General features: G+C 32.4%; 1 protein-coding gene across 1 annotated transcript in view; it reads left to right on the top strand.

Annotated features, from left to right (window-relative positions):
- LOC128998501 (alkaline phosphatase-like) overlaps positions 1-21,189 on the top strand; it is a 48,440-nt gene extending 27,251 nt beyond the window's left edge. Inside the window, exons 4-11 of the mRNA XM_054424661.1 lie at positions 588-762; positions 5,693-5,871; positions 7,941-8,145; positions 10,573-10,713; positions 14,714-14,908; positions 16,619-16,891; positions 18,806-18,873; positions 20,534-21,189. Of these exons, the coding sequence (XP_054280636.1) occupies positions 588-762; positions 5,693-5,871; positions 7,941-8,145; positions 10,573-10,713; positions 14,714-14,908; positions 16,619-16,891; positions 18,806-18,873; positions 20,534-20,725 (1,428 nt within the window). The 3' untranslated portion in view covers positions 20,726-21,189. The remainder of the gene's footprint in view (positions 1-587; positions 763-5,692; positions 5,872-7,940; positions 8,146-10,572; positions 10,714-14,713; positions 14,909-16,618; positions 16,892-18,805; positions 18,874-20,533) is intronic.
- Positions 21,190-21,473: the final 284 nt, after the last annotated feature.

The following is a 21,473-nucleotide window of genomic DNA, read 5'->3' as shown; positions in this document are numbered from 1 at the left end:
CAAATACTTTTCCCACACCCTTGTAAAAGACTTAGACACTAGACATTATTCACTGTAATACCAATCCACGTGATTTACGAATAAATATAAAGGCTATTATGACTATTTAAGTTGATTTGAGTGAAAATCTAATCAGGCAAATGGAAATTCGCCTAGTTTTTAGGTTTGCTACGGCGGGGGTATTTTTACTTTGCCTTTATTTATGAGACGGAAATATTTCGAGATAACTATTTGTTAAGAAAAGTCATTTATTGATACAGTATATTTTGTACGTAACACAATATATACTCTCCAAGAAGTACGGTACAACGGCTGTTACAATTCCTTGCATTACAACTCAAAATACACTGTTATCCCTCTAAACATATCTAAACATACCTGATTATTTCGTATGAAACATCATTAGGATAGTATATTAATCCTAAACTTCGCCTTTTACTTTGCCAAGTTTCATGAATTCGTTTAACTGAAGCCTTAAACATAAGTTAGCACTATTTCAAAAGAGCTTTTGCCAAGAGAAGATAGTATTTATAACATTTAATATAGTTTGGTTTGCATGATGGTTATCGATATTGTCATGTTGACAGACGTACAACATGGATGCCCAGATCGGCGAGTCGTCTGCGTGTGCGACAGCTTTACTCTGTGGGGTCAAAGCAAACTTTGAGACTGTCGGACTAGATGCCAGGGGAAAGTTTGAAAACTGCAAATCCAGCATCTCTGCCAGAGTTGACTCGCTAATAGACTGGGCTCATCGAGAAGGTAATGTGTTTAATTTGGTCATTATGCTGGAGTAGAGACTAGCAAGCTTACATCCATTGCAAACTAAATGCAAATAGGAACGATATTAGATCACTGTAAGTAGTTATGAAGCTACACGACAGAAATAAAAATGTTATTTAAAATAGTGATATGTGTGTACTCTTTTTCCTATGTTGGACTAGTACCACTTTCCGATTAAAATCAGTTCCCTGTACCAATATAACTATAAACAATTTTGTTATTTATGATTGCATCATTTATGCTACCATATTAATATGACATCTTCAGGTTTTAAAAATATTTCAGTAATACTAATTTATTTTCATAAAAGGTTTATAATGTTATGACTCATTTCTGTATTTGTGATTGCAGTTTAAGAATTGAAATCAAGCAATTTCAAAAGTGTGGATGTATTTTTTCGGGGACTAGTTTGATTTCAGAAACCTTTGGCTGTTCTCGTCGTTGTATAAGCGAACCAAAGCAAGTAAAACGATATTTTTAAGGCTTCAACAACATGCCGTAGGTGGCACGGTAAGACCTAGGCCCGGGACCGATTTAGTTTTTCATTTTCATGTCCCCAGAGGCCGAAAACACCATTCGTTAAAGTTTTTATATATGTATGTATATACACGACCGTGAACGCGATAACTTGAGTAATCTTTGTCCGATTTTAATGAAATTTGGTTTAAAGGTATAAAGCGGGATAAACTCGAATGAGTTCTCAAACCAGCATGACCGGACCATGGGAACGGGATTTTATGGGTGGTTTTATGGCGTAAAAAATAACTTTTCTCATTTTTTACCCTCAAAACACAAAATTTCTCAATTTCTCTCTAGATCCTCTTGAAATAACTTAAAAAAAAAACAAATAATTTAGTATATCAAAGTGTTTTTGTTACGGTTATTGGTAACGGAGAAAACTAAATTTAAAATTCCTATGTTATTCTTATGGAGAATATTATAAAATGTTGCAGTTTGCTTGTTTATTGATATATTTCGATCAACCTTGGCTAATTAATTTATTTTATACTAAGTTAATAAAATGTTAAAAAAAACACACTTTATTAGTTTCCTTGTAGCAGCAAACCTAGGTACTCGTTAAACCTAATAATATTTAAATAAATTTGATTAAAAATCAATTCAGACAAATGGAAATTCGCTTAGTCGGCAGGTTTGCTGAGGCTCCGGAAAGGTTTAAAATTGCTTATAGAACCGGGAAGTTTCAATTGTTGAATAATCACCATCAATAGCCAAGGTAGAAAATAGCAGTTGGGGGAAATAATGATGATGTTGTCGTGTCCGCGAGAAATAATCATGAATGTTGCCGCGATCACGTCTCCGATGTTTCGGTGGTGTTGAGTTTCAATTTAGACACATCACTCATGAGAATGTTCAATAAAAGTAACTTTACCCGCAATTTTCCCGATGCCACGGGCTGTAAAGTCAGTCAGACCGTCCAATAGACCGTGAACTGTCGGTACCAAAGATAGGCCTACTCCACATTAATTCCGACAGTTCAACGTCGGCTGTCGGTACCTATAATTTTTTCAAGAACCAACGGTACTGAGAATCTTTAAGTACCGATACATGACTTATTTAAACTAAATGAAAACATAGGAGCTCTGGGAAATTGTTTACGTTTAGGCAACGATACATTGATATAATCACTAAGGTTCAATCTCTAATCAGGACGCAGAATTCACTAGGGGCTTAGGTATGATTGCTGAAATCTCAAGAGAGGTGCGAAATCAATCCATTTCATTTAATCCCACTGCAGAAATTTATGAATTAACAACCATTAAATCTTGATACAATTTAATAAAACTGTCCCAAATACTAAAAGTTGTTTTTTAGTAAATTAAAAACCATTAATAAATACATAGGCACTAGTATGTTGTTTAAACGAAATCAGTATATATTATTAACTATAAGTTTATATTATTTCATAGTATTGCCAGTTACCATTAATGTAAGTAGCTGTACAAGTACAATACTGATACAATGCTATTGTTTGGTCAGTGAAGGTTGCTGGTTGCCTGTGGTTGCACAATTACAATAGGGATTTAGTGCAATGTTATACTGTGGTTGGATGAAGTTAAGGTTTAATAGCTATGGGTGGTGTAAGTACTCGAGGGAACTCTGAGGATTTGAGATTTGGACATTGATGAAGCGGGGTTACACCCATTTGGGGATCCTTTAAATGCTTACTCTTTCTTTTGTATACTTAGGTACCTCCTAAATAATATCCTCACAAAAGAAAGCCTTTTACACCTCGATCGTCCATTTATCAATTTCTACTTGTTTTAGTCTTAATTAATTTATACTATGTGTTTAAGTAAAACAATTTTTATACATTTGTTGTGCATCGAAAATCATCTATAGTTAAATTGGCGTTAAGGTGCAACAGAATAATATAGTGCCAATCATTATTGTTTCCAACTATTATTAGGAATAGAAACATTCCTCATAAAAACGTTATTGGATGTTAGTTTGCAATTCTTGGGAAATAAACTTATTTATAATAAATAAAAACAATAAATTTAAACAAACCTACAATATACAATATAATCTGTAAGGCCATTTTACAGGAGGAACTTGTGAACCAACAGTAAAATTGTCTGACTATGTATTCATTGTATCTTTTTTGTTTCAACCCAATATTTTGTTTTAGTAGAAAACCCAATATTCTAATAACACGTCATATGCAAGGCTGTACATTGCCTTGGTAAATTGCCTTTTTTGAATTCACATTGTTGCCTACAATCGGTTGAAGAGAAGGGAGAGAGGACGTGGTCTATAGGTAACAACGGGAGGCATGGATTCATCTTATGTTCATTTACCATAATGCAGTGTACACTCAAGAATTATTTAATTTATGACGAGATGTATTAGTATTTCTCATTTAATTATTGAAGTGTAGCTTTTCGTTAGAGATGCGTTGTTCCCCTTGTGAACAAGTTCTTGTATGTTAATCAAAATATTATTAGATCAAGGAGATGTATTCCGATCAGCAGGGAATATTTCTATGGAGAAGACAAATAAAAACCACAACATTTCTAACCAGTTAAGAGCTGCAGTACTGTGATCTGTGTAAAGTAGATTTTATGCTGCATAATCCTCTACTAAACAATTCATTAATAGTCTGTTCGATTTTATTTGAAAAAAGAAATTGTAATTAATAAAGGACCTGTGGGGATGGGTATTAGAAAAAAAGTATTTACTTACTTTAGGGGCTTGAAAAGAATTTTGAAAATAATGTTTTTTCTCATTATTTGGCCTATTTTGAACACTTTTTACATATGGCACTTTTGGGGCAAAACGCCTATTTCACTCTGAAAATCACTTTTGAACATTGCAAAAAGTGCAAAAAAATCATTGGGTTTTTTACTTTTAATATTGTGTTTTTATTATTACTTGGGACATTTACTTTTCCCTCCGGGAATTTTTCGACAACTGCCGTTTTTACCCAGAAATTCAGATTTAAAAGAATCATAAAAAACTGCAACGTGCTGAAAATGCACGGCCCACTCCTCTACCTAGCTAAATGTAATTTAATCTAACATAACCTATCCTAAACTAATCTAACCCAACCTAACCCATGCTTATGTTAGCATATTGCCGAAAATGACGGATTGTTTGTTAAACCAAGGTCAGGTTAGGTTATGTTGGCTTATATTTAGATTAGTAAATAAGTGGGCCGGGCATTTTCGGAACGTTACAGTTTTTTTATGATTTTTCAAACTTTATTTTCTGGGTACAAACGGCAGTTGCCGAAAAAGTGCCAGAGGGTAAAAGTGTTTAAAATGTCATAAGTAATAGTAAAACACATTAAAAGTATTTTTAATGTATTATTTCAATTATTTCAGGTAATTTTTATTATTAAAAAAAACTTTACTTGTAGCATATCACAGTAGCGCAAATTTCATAACGAGTAAGAAAATTCAACTGGAGAAGGGCTAAGTGCATTGGAATAGAAAACACAGAGTATTAAAAAAATATTGATTTTCCCCAAAAAAACTGCCACCATTTTGAAACAGAGAAGATAATTGATTTCTGTTTTCGCCAAAATGTTTGTCTACTAAATACCTTTAAAATTATGTATAACATGACCTATGTTTACATTTGAAAATTCCGAGATTAGAACTAGTCACCCTCAGTTTTTGGCACACCCTGTATCGGAAGAAATTTAAAAGTATTTTTACGTTATTCCTTGGGGTTGACTTCGTGGAAAATAATTTTATTTCATCCTTGTATGTTAAGCAGTTTTTCCGTAATCAATTTGAGACACCCTTTCGTGTGATACCCTGTATACGAACAAGTATATATACGAACCATCATGTGCTATGGGTTGCGATTCAATTTAAATAAACTTAAGCTAAATGTTTGCTCAATTAATTGTCATCATGAGTTAGGCACATTAGTCAAAAAAGTAAAATTTTAAGAAATCAACTGTTTTACAAACTGATTCAATTGAAAGAATTTAAATTTGTATGATAACTGTATACAAAATACATTTGATCACAAAATGAGCAGTCTTTACGTGTCTACTGTATTTTATCAACTGAAGATTGTATCAATGACCAGCCGTTGTATCAAATAAACCACGACCAATCTCCCTCCTTTTCAACCAACAGCGCTGCAACAGTGAGGATGTAAAACATCAATTTATCGTACTCCAATCTGAACATTATGGAAGCGAGCTGATCACAAGTAGTAGTGAGCGGGGCTTCAGTCCCAAATTCCCGGGTTAAATTCATACCAACCACAAATGTATTTTAGCTATGCGATGATGACACAACCCACTAGACCTAGGTTGTAGTATTATGTAAAACCTTTTCGGGTTATAAAGCCTAATGTTGTAGGACGTTTGCTTATTAAAAAAACTTAATACAGTTGAGCAATGTACAAATATGTTTAATACTTTGAGTAGGTATGATGACTGGTATAGTGACCAACACCCGGGTCTCACACGCCACCCCAGCAGCACTCTTCGCTCACTCGCCCAGCAGATACTGGGAGGACGACAGTAAGGTGCCTCCAGCGGCGAGGAAACTCTGTAAGGACATCACCAGACAACTCGTCGAGGACGAACCGGGGAGGAACATCAATGTGAGTACAATAAACCTGTAAAACAAGCCTGGTTAATTTGGGTACATTTGTGGAACGTCTCCTTTCTCTGGAGCATGAAAATTGTTTGATAACAGCGCTGTAAACTTGGAAAACCTATTGCTTGTTTCTTATACCAAATACTGTATAACGAATAAATCATGTGTTTGAAATACAGGGTTTCCATAAAATAATGGTGCGGTTTAATTATGAAATAAAAAGATAACGAGAAGAGGTACAAAAAAACTATTTACTTTATTGGATTCCTTACATTAAAAAGATTTTATACATACCTAATAAAGCTCAAAATGGCCACCATTCCTTGCCCTGCAGACGTCCAAACGATAATCTACTTCAGCCCACACATAAAACATTTTGCGACATTTCTTTTGTCACCGTTGAAACTGAAATCTGTTGTTTTTATTTTTTGAAGAAGTTGAATTTTGTAGGCATGAACATGGAGTCTTTTGTGTAAAACTTTCTGAAGAGTACTTACATGTATTCCTAATTCAATACTACGGCGAGGGAGGGATGTATTTGGACTTCTAACACAAGATGGTCTGATGTCTTCAACTGTCTCGTTAGATACTGGTGGTCTACCAGGTCTACTTTGCTTTTTAACTGACCCAGTGTTTATGAATTGCTTACAACAACGATTAATGTTGTTTTTATGAGGCGGAGCTTTATTGAATGTTCTTCGAAATGTCCGTTGCACTAAAGTCATTGACTTTTAACTCACTTAATAACAATACACACTTAGCTTTTTCCTGATCTGAAAACATGTTGGTAAAAAAACTCAACTTATTGAATAAGAAGTGTTTTGAATAGCACAACAATCAAAACAGGTGTTTTAACTTATGTGAACAAAACTGTTTGAGCTACTGGATACAGGGATACCAACAGAAGGTATTTAATTTGTCTTATAACAGTTTTACAGTATGTTAAAACCGCACAATTATTTTATAGAAACCCTGTATATATTTTAGTAGATTAAAACATAGAACGTAGCTATTTCTGTTATTTATCATGGTACTTATGAATCACCTCGATAGATCTAGGAAAACCCCTGATTTTGAATACAATTATAGAACGTGCATACCAACATAGTAAACTATACGAGTCACACTATTGCTATTGGTTTGGGAAAGAGGATATATATCCAGAAAATTGCTTATACATTGGATGTTTTTGGTAAACAATTGAAATATTCACCATTTATTCCCATTAAAATGTAAAAGTACAAAAATTCTCAATCTAAGTTATTATTATTCATAACGTACATAGATTAATAATTAATTATTAAACATTACCAATCTACCAGTTGCTTCATGGATATTTTAAGTGCTGTACGCAATTGGTTGTCCATTTCTTGATCTATCGGCAGGATAAAACAGCAAAGGTTTTCCATTATACAACTATGAATATGTTTTCAGGTTGAATTATCACGACTCCACATCCCGCTTTAGGGCTAGGTTAGGACCGAGGCGTAACCTAAAACTTAAATTTTTGTATGGCTCATATAAGATATATAATGGTAGTCATACGATAAAAACCTGATAACAAGTCTGTCATGGGGATTGTGAAATATGACTTGTTATTACGGTTGATTCCTTACCAATGTTTGCAATTACATATGATCAAGAGTAAAATAAAATCAAGGACATTTAAAAATTGCACTTACTATCAAGTGTAACTTGTTATATAGAGTCTCTTTATTAAGGTATCATTTTATAATGAAAAATTTACATGAATTTGTTTATTTCAAGATAGGTTTTTTAAAATTTATCAAAAATATACATTTGTTTCCATGTAGCTTCAAACCCAATAACTCATCGGAAATAGTTTGATTTATATAAGGCGTGGGACTGTGAGCAAATTTATTTTTGTCAGCTACCTTCTTAAATAAACATTCTATGCACAACTTAAAGTTCGTTTGATTGGTACGTTTGTTGCAGCATGAATGTATTGAATTTATCAACAGCCAGTTAGTCTGTTTGAAATCACAGCTGATTCAAAAACACACTATTCACATACCTCAGTATTTAGTACTAAGAGATTGAATGTTTGGTTAGGTAATTCTTGGAGGGGGAAGAAGACATTGGCTACCCAAAGTTACCAGAGATCCCGAACAAACAACTGATGAAGGACGACGACTAGACGGCCGAAACTTGGTAGAGGACTGGGTTAGAGATAAGAAGAAGAGAGGAGTTAAAGCTGAATTTGTGTGGAATAAACAGCAACTTGACAACACATCAAGTGATGTAGATTTTCTTTTAGGTGAGAATAGAGATATAATCATTGGTTAGGATATATTATATAGTTTATTTAAATCAGTTTCTGGCATGGGATAGATTTTACACAACTTCAGGCTAGGTTATGGCATTGTCACTTCGATAAAATCTATTGGTTATTGGTGGGATTTGAATCCGAGACCTCGGGGACCGAAGTACCGCTCTCTACCAACTCGCTCCACAGAAAATATTATGCAATGAAAAATACGTCTGGGGTAAACAACGAAAAAGTGAATGCACACTAATAGAATATACTGTGTATACTGTATATTACGTGTATATATACACATTTTCATACCCTTACAAAAGAGTTAGTAAGGTTTACTCGTCTTTATTACTTATTTTATTTTCATTCAGCTATCATTGTTAGCTAATTATTTCAACTGCAAATGAAATCAATTAAATGCAGAATGAAATATAGTCGGGCAGTTTTTTCCTTGATTTGTTATTCAAATAGACATTGAGACTATTTGTAAAGCAATTCTAGAATGTTTTGGTTAGTGAAAAAAAGAGTTTTTATTTTTGCAAAATTTCTTACTTGAATTTCGTTTTTCTCATGCAACAGGTTAGTTTCTATACATACGATATAAATAATCTTTCCAGTATTTAAGACCGTAAACATTGTAGGTTTTAAGATCCACACCATATAATCATAATTAATTTTGGCTTTGCTGTTAACATTCTACGCATTCAGATTTGATACTAAAAATACTTGAAATTTAAAGGTGGTAGCAAATAATCTTGCCGTATGAAGTATAATGAGGCAAAATCTTGATACAATATCTAACACTATCCAACACTATCATACTTCGGTATGTATTAATGTACGTTCTGAGTTTGAATTCAATAGCCTATCTTAATCAAGGTAGGTTTTGTAAAACTTTATATTTTAGGACACAGCTTTATGTAAAATATTTCTTCTTTGTATGGCAGTTTGTCCTTTCTGTATTTTGAGCAAGTTTTCTCGACCAAAACGATCATAAATCATAAAACTTTGTAGCCAAAATGCACGTATGAAATAACCAGACAAAATACAGTCAATGTTAGTAACAACGATGATAAATAATGATGATTAAAATCAGTTGCCTCCTACCCTGCACTATGTATTCAGGAAGTAACTTTATATCATTGTTTACTGTGTGTAGCAAGTTGTTGATCAAGGGTTTGCAGCTAGACGTTTCCTTTTATTATTATTGGTTTTATATTTAATTGTTGTTATAGATTTTAGTGACTGTATAACAAAGTATCCTATTTATTTAAAAAGTGTTTATTCAATTATTCTTATGAGAGCACAAGAACATAATGTACATTAAAATGAATTCAATTCATATCATAATAAATACACTTTTTTATATTTTAATAATTTAATCTTTTAACTGAAAGCTATTTTAAGCTTTCAATGAGTGATAATTAGATCTTGACATAGGCTTTGGATAAATTTAAGTTTCCTAAGCTTAATTTAAGTTTTGTACATACTCAGTATGTTAATACTTTGTAAAAAGAGAGCTTATCTGGATCGTAACTGTAACAAAACAGGATAAAAAATAAAAAATAAAACTACAACATAGCAATATTAAACTAAATAAATATTAGCACACTCGTGGCGTCACCTTATAAAACTCATTGTCCATTCATAAAAAAAAGTTAAATAGTGGTAACAATGCTAAAGTTCATCCCCAGCCTAAATTAACCCAATTATTTGTTTGGTCGTATTCTAATATCTGACCAAAGTATAGCCGTCACATAAAGTACGACCTCCGCACAAATAGTAATGCATAAGAAATTCCTGGCCAGTACATTATTCGACAGTACAAGTACTGTATTTTAAACCGTTGTATCTGAACTATAAACGTAATAAATGGCTAACAAATGTTTAATTAGATAGTGGTTGATAATAATCTGAGAGTCACTTTAAGTAAAACATTCTATGCATGGATGGTGTTCTGATTGCCGATTTTGGTGAGCCAAAATTGTGAATCCAAAACATATTTATTTACTATAAATACTAAACGAATATACATTGGGTATGAACTCAGAATATAGATACCAATTCTGTGGTATGAAGAATGATTTGTCATTTAAAAGTTACCTTCTTTATTGCCAAAGCAAATAGAACTGACGGGTCAAAGTCATGTTTTGAAATTGGCCAGATAGTTTTATTGAACCACCAGTTCTATTTGAGTTGACTATATTGGTGATCCATTCTAGATCTAGTTAAAAACATTATCGATCATGTTTAAAATAATTTAATTACCATTTTATTATACACACCAATACAATTTTTAGTTAAGAAACTCGTCACATTTTTGTGTACATGCCGGGGATCGAACCTCTAGGACACACCCAAAGGAGACCGTTGATAAACAATGTTGCTTATATTGCAATTGTTTCTATTGAATTTATGTATTTGCAGGTCTTTTTTCTTACTCACACATGGAGTTTGAGGCAGACCGAGATACAGGACCTTCTGGCGACCCTTCACTCACAGATATGACCAACAAGGCTCTCAGCGTTCTCGAGAGGAGCCCCAAGGGATACTTTTTGTTTGTTGAAAGTAAGAAATTACATTCCTAGTTTGAAATCTATTTTTAGTGAGTAGTTTATGTAGTTTCAGGGACTATAGCTGACATGTACCATCTTAATTAGTAAAAACAAAGGTTTTGCGAAGTTTCGGGATATGGAATCCTTTAACCCCGTTTACAGCTCCCTGTTTCTTTGTGATTTTACACCTTTAGCAGAATTTGTTTACCTTTCTTCTGGGTTTTCCTAGGCGCGGAATCGGTGAGCAGAGAGAGGAACGCGGAGAGTGGACTCCACTCGTCTTAGGCAATTTAATGTTACTGTTTTCCTAGAAGCGGAACGGAATGCCATGTTAATTTCAATTCCGCTCTCCGCGTTCCTCTCTCCACTCTCCGCTTCCGCGCCTAGGAAAACCCAGCTTAATGTGTTAGGCACTTCTCACCTGAGATGGTATCAGATTCCAGATCCCGAAAATTTGTAAACATTTTGTTGTTCGCTTGTTAATCGTGAAGGAAAATGTCCGCAATAATTCCTTAAGCAACATAAGAACACACACATTTGCTTAAAATATAATAAATACTATATTGAATAAGAGTATAACATGAATATTAAAATATAATATAGACTTTATTAAATAAGAGTATAACATGAATATTACGACAAGGCATATTAAAAGTGATAATTTATATTAGCCAATATTGTCAGGGAAATTGTTTAATATTGGTTTTTATTGCTTTAAGTATCTCACAAATTGAAGTGCTTTATTCGTGAAAAATAAGAGATTTGAATAAAAATACGTATCAATCACGCTTATTTCCAACTCTAAAATCGAAAAACATACATAAAAATACAGTGGAGGTTTAACAGACCTAAATTGAACGTTAAACCAGATTATAATATGCTCTCCGGTATGAATAATCTATGAATTTATCTTCTCCTGTAGGAGTTAGTTGTTATTCAGTGGATGTCCTGGTTGATAAATTGCTATATCATGAAGCATTACAGGTTTTACATAAACTCTATAGTTAGGACCACATAAAGGCATTGAAGTTATTATAACCACGTGTGGTTTCAACGATTTATAATATGAAAAACTGTCATTTTAGTAACAATGGTGACATAAATAAAATAAACAGTATCAGCAAACTGACACATACTTTTTCCCATTAGCTTGTCCCCAACTCTTAAGCACTGGGAGTAACTATGATATTTTATGGGTAAATAATAAAAATATTGCATTAAATGTGAACCATAATTTTTACAGCATTGGGGGGTTGTAAATTTGTTTTAGAGTTGAGATGGACCATAACTTACTAAATGTCTATCAAAATCATTTGGAAAAACCGTTATTAAAAATAATACTGTCGCCTCAGCTAACCTACAGACTAAGCGAATTTCCATTTGCCTTACTTGATTTTAACTTAAATCTAATGAATTAATATTAGGTTTAACAAGTACCTAGGTTTGCTGCTACGGGGAGCGTAATAAAGTGTGTCCTTAGTAAAATATTAATAGCTTAGTGTAAAATAAATAAATTTGCCAAGTTAGGTCAAAATATATCCATAAAAAAGCAAACTATAACAGTTTAAGTACTGATTCTCCAAAAGAATAACATGGGAATTTTAAATTTACAATTTATTGAAGTTCATCCGTAACCAATAGTTGTAAAATAACACTTCAATATACTAAATGATTTGTTTTTTAGGTCTTTGAAAATATTTAAAGATAAATTTGAAAATTTTATGTTTTGAGGGTCAACAATGAGATAAACTAATTTTTACCCCATAAAACCCCGTTCCCATAGTCCGATGATGGTTCGCTAACTCATTTAAGTTTATCCCACCCTACACCTACAAGCTAAATTACATCCAAATCGGACAAAAATTACTCAATATATCATCAAAATGAACAAGTATATCGATCGGTCCCAGGTCTAGGTTTTACCGTTCCGCCAACGGCAACAGCGACTTCCCTATTGGGCAATTCGATAAAAAATAAAAATAAAAGGAAAACCTGGATATACCATTAAAATCGAACCACATGTGTAGAAATCACTTTTAAATCGATAGGTTCAGGGGTACCCAAAACTTACTAGTACTCCACCACCCAAAACTCAAATAAAAAAAAATGACTAAAACAATACTTTCTCTCCTATACAATGTATATGGAGAAAGTATTGTTTTCGTCATTTTTTGAATAGGAGATAAGGTAAAAATATTGGAATTCTTTAAGTCATTGTACACATAGTTGAGTCAAAATATTAGATCTTAGTTGTACGATTCTATTTTTTGACAAGTGAGACGTTTCACAAGTTGTCTAAATAATTAACGTAGGCAGTGTGTTTCAAGCTTTCTAAGAACTTTTATACGCACAATAATTGTGGACCAATCGTGACTAATGTCTGAATACATGATTGCACGTGTATTATTATTTAAATGTTTTGGAATATGAGGAATAGATACCTCCATAAAGATTTATTTGTAATGTAGCAGTTGTCAAACAGTAATATGAAAGGTAGACACTGAACTTCCAGTATTAAACCAGACGACAGCAAAAACTTATAACTTATCAATTATGGTTTACAAAACTAAATGGGATTATAGTTATGGATAGAAGAAGTAAAGCTTTAGCGGCCGTTTCGAGGATTCACTCTACCAACTAAAACGAACGCTAGGATGAACATAATTAATATTTAAACCCTAAAAACAGCAACATGCTCCCGAATCTTGCTTTACTCTCTTGGAGGAGGGTTACAAGTTAATATTATGTTGTTAAACTTGCTTTTCAGTCTTACTAAAGTGTCCTGATCAAGTTCACGTTTATAAACTTTACATTCATGTTAACTCGTTCTATAAATATGCTAGGAGTATTAAAACGAAAATACCCCTGCCGCAGCAAACCTGCAGACAAGGCAAATTTCCATTTAGATGGTTGGATTTTTCACTGAAATATTCCCTTAAAATTTTCAGATTTATTTTTATTACGAAAAAAAGTATTAAAATTTTAATCTCTTCATATTAAATGAACAAATTTTGGCAAATTTGTTTAAATTAATTCCCAAACAAGCAAACTACAACAGATTATTGTGATACCGAAAGTTCCATCCTCCTGGTGTTTATTCCATATGTGTTTAGGCTTCTATTCTATAAGAATAACATTGGAATTTTAAATTTACAGTGTTTTTAATTTTCTCCGTAACAAAAGAAACTCCGACGCTGTATGAGAAAGTCGTACAAAAACGCTTTAGTATACTTTTTTTTATCCCTACAAAATAGTTTAGAAAGAATTTGCAAATGTTATGTTTTGGATGTCAAAAATGGGATAGCCAATTTATACACCATAAACTGACGGGTTCTACGGTGATGGTGGCTGGTGAACTCATCTGAATAATCGTAGGTTTACTCGTTTGTACAGAACTTAATCACAAACAGTTAAATAAGCCCATAAAATACTAAAAGCAAGGCACTGTAAACCAAAACTGAACTAATAAGTTACACATCTCACAATGGACGGGACCAGAACGGACTACTTTAGTGGTTCTTTGTTCTCAACACACGAAAGAGAATGCGACTGGTCCATTAATCACAGGTGCCTTGGGTTTTAATCAATTCAGTGACGGAGTTAGTAAGGAATTCCCATGGTCTTAAAACAATTTTACAGTGCGTTTGTACTAAAGTACATTTCTTAATGATTTTTAACTCAAATCTACCAAAATATGATTTTGTTAAAATAATCAGAACATAGTATTAAATTGGTTATAAACTAATTTAAAACAGTAACATTTTAAAAATTAGTACGATTACTTTGTTTCGTTTGTAAATTAATTGGTATAATTTCGTATTTTTAGTTGAAACTCGCCTTAGTTTTACCACCATATTCATTAATAATATTCTTATATATTTAGCTATTGAGTGCCTTTGTTAATTTGAAATACTTGGCTCACCTATCATAATCGGAATATATGATTAAAGTAAATCCAACCATTTTAGGCGTAACACAATTTATAGTATAATTTGTTGAATGTATTCATCTAGGTGGCCGAATAGATCATGCACACCACTACAACAACGCCTACAGAGCTCTGGACGAAACTCTCACATTAGAAACTGCATTGGCGGACGTTCTAAACAGAGTAGACTTAGAGGATACTCTGATAGTTGTCACTACAGACCATTCACACGTGTTGACGCTGGGAGGGTTAGCTACCCCCAGGGGTAACCCCATACTAGGTGAGTGTATTGTTATGTATGATTATGCATTTAAATTTCCCCCATAGTAGTCTAGGATACCTTTTATAAAAGGTAGGAATTATTTTTAAACTACATACTAACACTGGAAGGGTTAGCTAGCTACCCTAGGTACCTCAATACTAAACCTATATAACCTATAGATGGCAAGTTTAGGCTTTAAAGTATTGTTGTTACTAGTAAATTTCCCATAGTAGCCTAGAATACATTTTAATAATGTAATTGTTTTGTAAACTATTGAGTATGAGAAGCCACCCCTAGGGGCAAACATATGCTTAAAAAGTCTAGGGATGTATATTATGGTTGTGCTTTTCAAATTCCCCTGTAATAAGCTAGGATAAATTGTTTTATTATGTGGCTATTATTTTATAAACTAATGAATCCTCCAAATACTAGGTAGTGGTATGGCTTTAAAATAAGATTATGTTTTTTATTACTATCAGAACAACTTAGAAACATTTTCTAGGGACATTTTGTTCCCTTACTTCCTCGAGCATACATATATTATAAAACGACCACTTTGTCTCAACTGCCAAGAAAATATTTCTTAATATAAATATGTTTCATCCTATAAACTAAAACTGTGTGAGCAATATTTACAAGCTGTAAATGTAAACTCTATATTATTTATTTATGTGTTAATACAATCCTTCGGACAGGCCTGTAAGCTTAACGTGAATGAATGATTAAACTTAAGCTATGCTATTACATTTTGAGCAGTCCTTTGCTTATTCTTTAAAAAAAGGAAAGAACTTCTTCTCTGAAGAAAGAAAACATTAAAGAAAGTTATTTCTGTTCTTGCTGATTGTTGTGTTGTTCGATCTATTGCCCCTTAGCTCAGTGATTAGTCTCTGAGATGCACAGTTTACAGAACAATCAATCATGACAATTTCTCTCGAACAGTCATAATATTATTTGATGACTCATGTTGTTGGGACTGATGAAAAAAATAAACTTGACATAACTTTAAAATCGTATTGAGGTCCAGGGACTTTAGAATTTGACTTGAAGGAAGATCGATTTGTGGTCGATTTATTTATTTTACTTTACTTATTTAAATGGACAATGGGCTTACATATTGCAAGGAACTAACATATATTAACGTATTAATATCTGGATATATTGTAAATATTGTATCTTTGCCAAATAGTTTTATGTTTTTGGACTTTTGGAAAGGAAATAGAGAGAAAGTGGCCACTCAGGATTAAGTTTTGCTGAATTTAAAACACTGTTCACTTTTAATTTGGAAGAATTTGAGATAGTTAGACGCGTTGCTTGCTTTATGTCATGGTTGGAGTAAGAAAAAGAGAAAGAGTATACACGTCCACAGATAGAGTTGTTAAAGTCTTCCATTTGATGGTAGCATCAATCAGAGCACTGAAAAACAGACATAGTTGACTCATTTTCCCATTTAATTAAAATACAATATGTTTAAGAATGCATGTAATAATGGCCCAAAAAGTATCATAAAAATATTGATTGACTGCAATACTATTATTATTTAGCTGCCAAACGGGGGGGGGGGGGGTTCTAAAATCACCAAAATTGAGGAAAAGTCCTCAGTCATAATATTTGTTCTAGATAGGATATATCCCTTCAGTTATGTTTAACTTTAAAATTTTCTATAGTAGGCCTATTCATATTTTCGACACTAAGTGATTTCAAAGTTTGCTTGTATATTTTATACCAAAGGCACGGACACCAAGCCGTCAGATATAGACGGACAGCCATACTCGACCCTCCTGTACGGGAGTGGACCAGGGTATAGTGTGCCGAGGAATGTCCCTAGCAACGCCAGTTCAGCAAGTGAGGAGAGGAACTCCGTCCATGGGGCCGCAGTCCCCCGACAGTGGGGCACCCATGGAGGTGAGGATGTGCCGGTCTTTGCGGCTGGACCCTTGGCTAGGGACCTCTTCAGTGGCATTGTAGACCAAAGCTACATTCCCCACGCGATTGCATTCATAGGTACGTGGATGATTAGAATAGTCAATGTAGAATAAATACTTAATTAATGGTCAGTCATTTATTCAGTCTTTAAACACACTGAAATCAGTGAAAAATAAATACTACAGGGTGATTGATATAAGTGTGCCAGCAGTTTTATTTGAAAACCATAAGAGATATCAAAAAAAGTTATCTCAATTTCAATACACAAAACTAACTGCCTTACTTAACTGCCTTGGACTTTTTATTTAAAAAATTGTAGTAAAGTCGAAAAAAATATTTTAGCCGTCATTTTTCCAATATGGCCGCCAACTTAGATTTTTCTAATGGAACACTCTGTATTTTATGATGTATTCTGATAGAAAATGTAATTTTAAGACGATTTTATTCTTGTGATTTTTTTCATAAACCTAACCGTTTCAAAGATATTAATGGTTTAAGTTGTGAAATTTTGAATGGTTTTCGAATAAAACAGCTGGCATGCTTGCTTAGGCCTTTATCGAAACTCTTTCTCATGCAGAAATTTCAAAACTTTAACCATTATTATCTTTGAAACAGTTAGGTTTATGAAAAAAAGCACAAGAATAAAATCGTCTTAAAATTACATTTTCTACCAGAATATATCATAAAATACAGGGTGTTCCATAAGAAAAATCAAAGTTGGCGGCCATATTGGACAAATGGCGGCTAAAATAATTTTTTCGACTTTACTACAATTTTTTAAATAAAAAATCCAAGGCACTTACCATTTAACTTTTTTTGATATCTCTTATAGTTTTCGAATAAAACGGCTGGCACACTTATATCAATCACCCTGTATGTAATAAAATTTGACTTGAACTAAGCTTACAAATAATCGTAGCATAATGATGGCTACTGTTTGTATTATGGCTGTAAAATAATATTTACATTTTAATTACAAACTTTGTATTAAGCCAGTTTTGTCATATGTTTATGTTAAATTCCTTGCCACCTCTGTTCTTATATCTGTGGTTGTAGCAGAAAATGAAGTCTGTACAATGAAATACGTTAAACTAAACTACGGGTTTTAAACGTATACCATTAATTAACATGAGTTGTCGATTCTTAAAATTTTAAAATCGATTCACAACAAGAAACTGGTTGATAGTCAATAATATCCAGCCTTTTTAAAACTGTTTAACTTAATACAAGTTTGGATCTCATGTTTGCCAATTTATAACACACAGCAATTGCTAGCTAAAATTGGGTTGGTCGTTATTAACTTCACTAAATTGTCATAGTTATTGTCGTTCAGACGTTAATGAAAGACTTTTCAATCTATTTAAGGAAATATTGTAAATAAAAAATATCCATGGATAGCATATGATATGACGGTAACTTATGTTCTTAAATGTACAAAACTTAAAAGGTATTAACCAACCCTGATTTCGTGATGTTTTTTTTTAGACCAACGTGGTATTGCTAGTATGACATTTATCTAAAATAGTAGGCTTACATTCAAGTATTCCTAATTATGTACAAAGCACGAGTTTTGTAGTTCTTGTGCTAATCTTTGGTAGCCATCCTAATATTATTAGCAAATGTTGCCTTGTTCGCATTGAATTTAGTAAGATTACTTTCAATTATTCTTTGCACTTTCTAGGACATAGTAGAGAGATGTGAACATAACAAATGTTTTCATTTATGCAGCATAAACATTTATGATCTGTAATATAAAGCTTTAAACAATCATACTTTTTGTTAGCTATTGCTAACGGTTTTGCTAATTGTTTTCCATTACTTCTACTCAATGTGGAATTACGTAAAGGAAAACTAACATTTTGTGTTTAGGCAAAGTAATTGAAAATTGAGAAGGTATGCATTATAATTATGGCTAATATAAACGGTTGAAAGATATTTCTGATAAATATTGCTACCTTAGAATGTTAATAGAAATATAATTTTATTTCAAAGCTTGCCTTGGAGAGCATAGCAAGCGGTGTACGTCAGGGCCCGACAACTACACTGAGCCCAAGAAAGAGGTTGGTTAATTGAGTTTTCAATGCACCTTTCAAAGTATAAAAGAGCTTTTGCTATCAAATTGAAACATTTTCTACAAGAGAAAAAATAATCTTGATATAAATTTATTTCTTATTTTAATACTAATTTTGAAATTGATTTCTAATTATAAAAAAACCTTTGTTTTTTTTACAGTGAGTATTAGATATTGGATTTGCTGTTTTAAAATAAACAATTAAACACATATCAAGAGATTCGAGTAGAAGGGTTTATTTGGTGTAGCATCTTCAATATAATTCTTGCTGGATTATTATAGACACATTTTTCACAGGTAATAAAGAATCGACTTAAAAAAGACATGTTTAAGGATAAATATAAGTAAAGAGAGTTTATACGAGGAAATCCAAAATCCATTCCAAGAAGAGCAACAGATTCTGGAGCAGTTATTACAGGATATCCGCCCCTAATGTTTGAAGCCGAAAGATCACCTTAATTCTGCTCTCTGCTGCTCTGTTTGATAAAAACTACAGTATGAAAATGCATATAAAAACTCTTTAAATTTAGTGGTATTTTCTGACTTTGGAATATTATATTTCACGATAAAATTTTAACTTGATAAGTAGTTTGTTGTAACAGTTATGTTATAAACTGTGGAATACCAAATTTTGATTTGATTTCTTGTAATATGATCATTGGAATAATAAATAATAAAATATAAATAAATACATGTATGGACTTACAATAAAATTAAATAAGAGCAGTTTCTTTTTAAAAACAAAGTGATAGGCCAATTAAATCCGTAAATTATAAAAAAACAGGCTTTATAAAAAAAAATACGATATTCAATTAAATAATTAGTGAATACCCATTCATGGTAAATACTATTTTTATAACATGTATTTTTTTACTTAATAATTTGGGTTGGAATTAAGATGGATGATTTTCAGCCTTGCAAACTCAAATTATTTGGCGCTTTCTGTTATATTCACGATTTTTGACATTTTTTATTTTTTGAATTCATAGTACAGTACTGCTTACATACCAAAACTTTGCAGTGGTTAATTAAATCCAACGCAAAAAGAATATGTTTGATAATATCTTGCATAACCTCTCATCTGAAAAGACTCATATGGAATGATTTTGCTTGTTCTTGATTGGCATGTGTTATAGAATAATAATATCAAAACGTGTTACCACTAAGTACCGTATGATTTTTTATCAAAACCTTACATTATTAATTTCAGTGCTTTAATCATTTTCGCCATATTCTTTTATATTGAGGAGCATATTATTTGGGGAAAATCAATCTTGTAGCAAATGCAAATTCAATGCAGAAAAAATACTGTTTCAATGTTTATATAGTGTAAGTAATCATAGAATATATTTTTTCATAGTTATTAGACTGGATTGTGACATTTAGGTATTATATGACCAAAAATAAGTCCAACCCTCTAAGATAAGACTCTAAAACATGTCTGAAATTTGTGTTAGGTTTTTAACTTCGTATTACATTCTAGATCGACTAAAATGTTAAACATGCATAACGTCAAAAGATATTTAATTGTATATAAAAGTGTTAAGCTTTCTAAAAACGGATTATAAGACAATTTAACCACTTGGTACATACTATTTTACTACCACGTATGTGTTGGTGAATATTTAACTATATTTTAATTTTTCTAGAGCTGCACTTCTGCTCACGTAAGCACAGTGTACAACTCAAGACGAAGAGGTGGTATTGTCCTAGCTAGCAGTGTGATGAGCGAAGACAACCCTTCTTCTAGGGCCTCGCCCCCCTGGCCTAGTCTTACTTCAACGAAACTTGCAGTTCTTGTACTCTCTTGGTGGATCTTAAGGTGGCTGGAGTTATTATGAACACAGTTGAACAGTCAATCTCCAACAATGGATACTCATTAGACCTAGATGTGTGTGTGTGTGTGTGTGTGTGCGTGCGCGCGACTTGTCAGTGTCTAGTGTGTTTGTGCATTTTGTGTGAAGTCAGAGTTAGTGAGATTTTGATAATTAGCACGAGTTCAGATTTTATTAGTTCCAAAAGAATAAGAATGCGTGAAAATTCAAAGATTGACACTTAATTGAACACCAAATTTTAATTGCAAATAATACAAATAATGGCTTTATAAATAATAATAAAGAAATGGAATTTCATCCACGACGACTAACTTTATCTTAGGTGACGGAATATTATGTTGATAAGTTTTCAAATATTGCACAGGGAAACCAAATTTGTAAAAAAATGTTACAAATTTACATGTTTCATTTATACATTTTGTCTGGGGTTTAAAGAAAATCATGGACACAATTTAGATATTATTTGTAAAGTACGAACAATAAATGAAATATTGATATTTTATTGAATATTATTCGTTTAATGTATATGGCAACTTTTATTTTTTTTTTTTAGTTACCGTACTGTACTGATTTGAAACATTTAAGTGTGTAGTAATAAATTCATAAAACCCAGCTGTTCTATAACACGTAAACGATGTTTCAAGATAATTTAAAACCAGTTTAGCAGAAATGTGTAATTTAAAAACAGGTTTAAAAGTGTTTATCACTTGAAATACAACGTATATATTGCTAGTGTAAATATAAGTTTGTACAG

Source organism: Macrosteles quadrilineatus, unplaced genomic scaffold (assembly GCF_028750875.1).
Source record: "Macrosteles quadrilineatus isolate MER2022 unplaced genomic scaffold, UCM_ALF_1.0 Scaffold_7__1_contigs__length_78375512, whole genome shotgun sequence".
Lineage (NCBI taxonomy): Eukaryota > Metazoa > Arthropoda > Insecta > Hemiptera > Cicadellidae > Macrosteles > Macrosteles quadrilineatus.
Note: the sequence above shows the minus strand (reverse complement) of the source record. Positions and strands in the feature narration are given on the sequence as shown.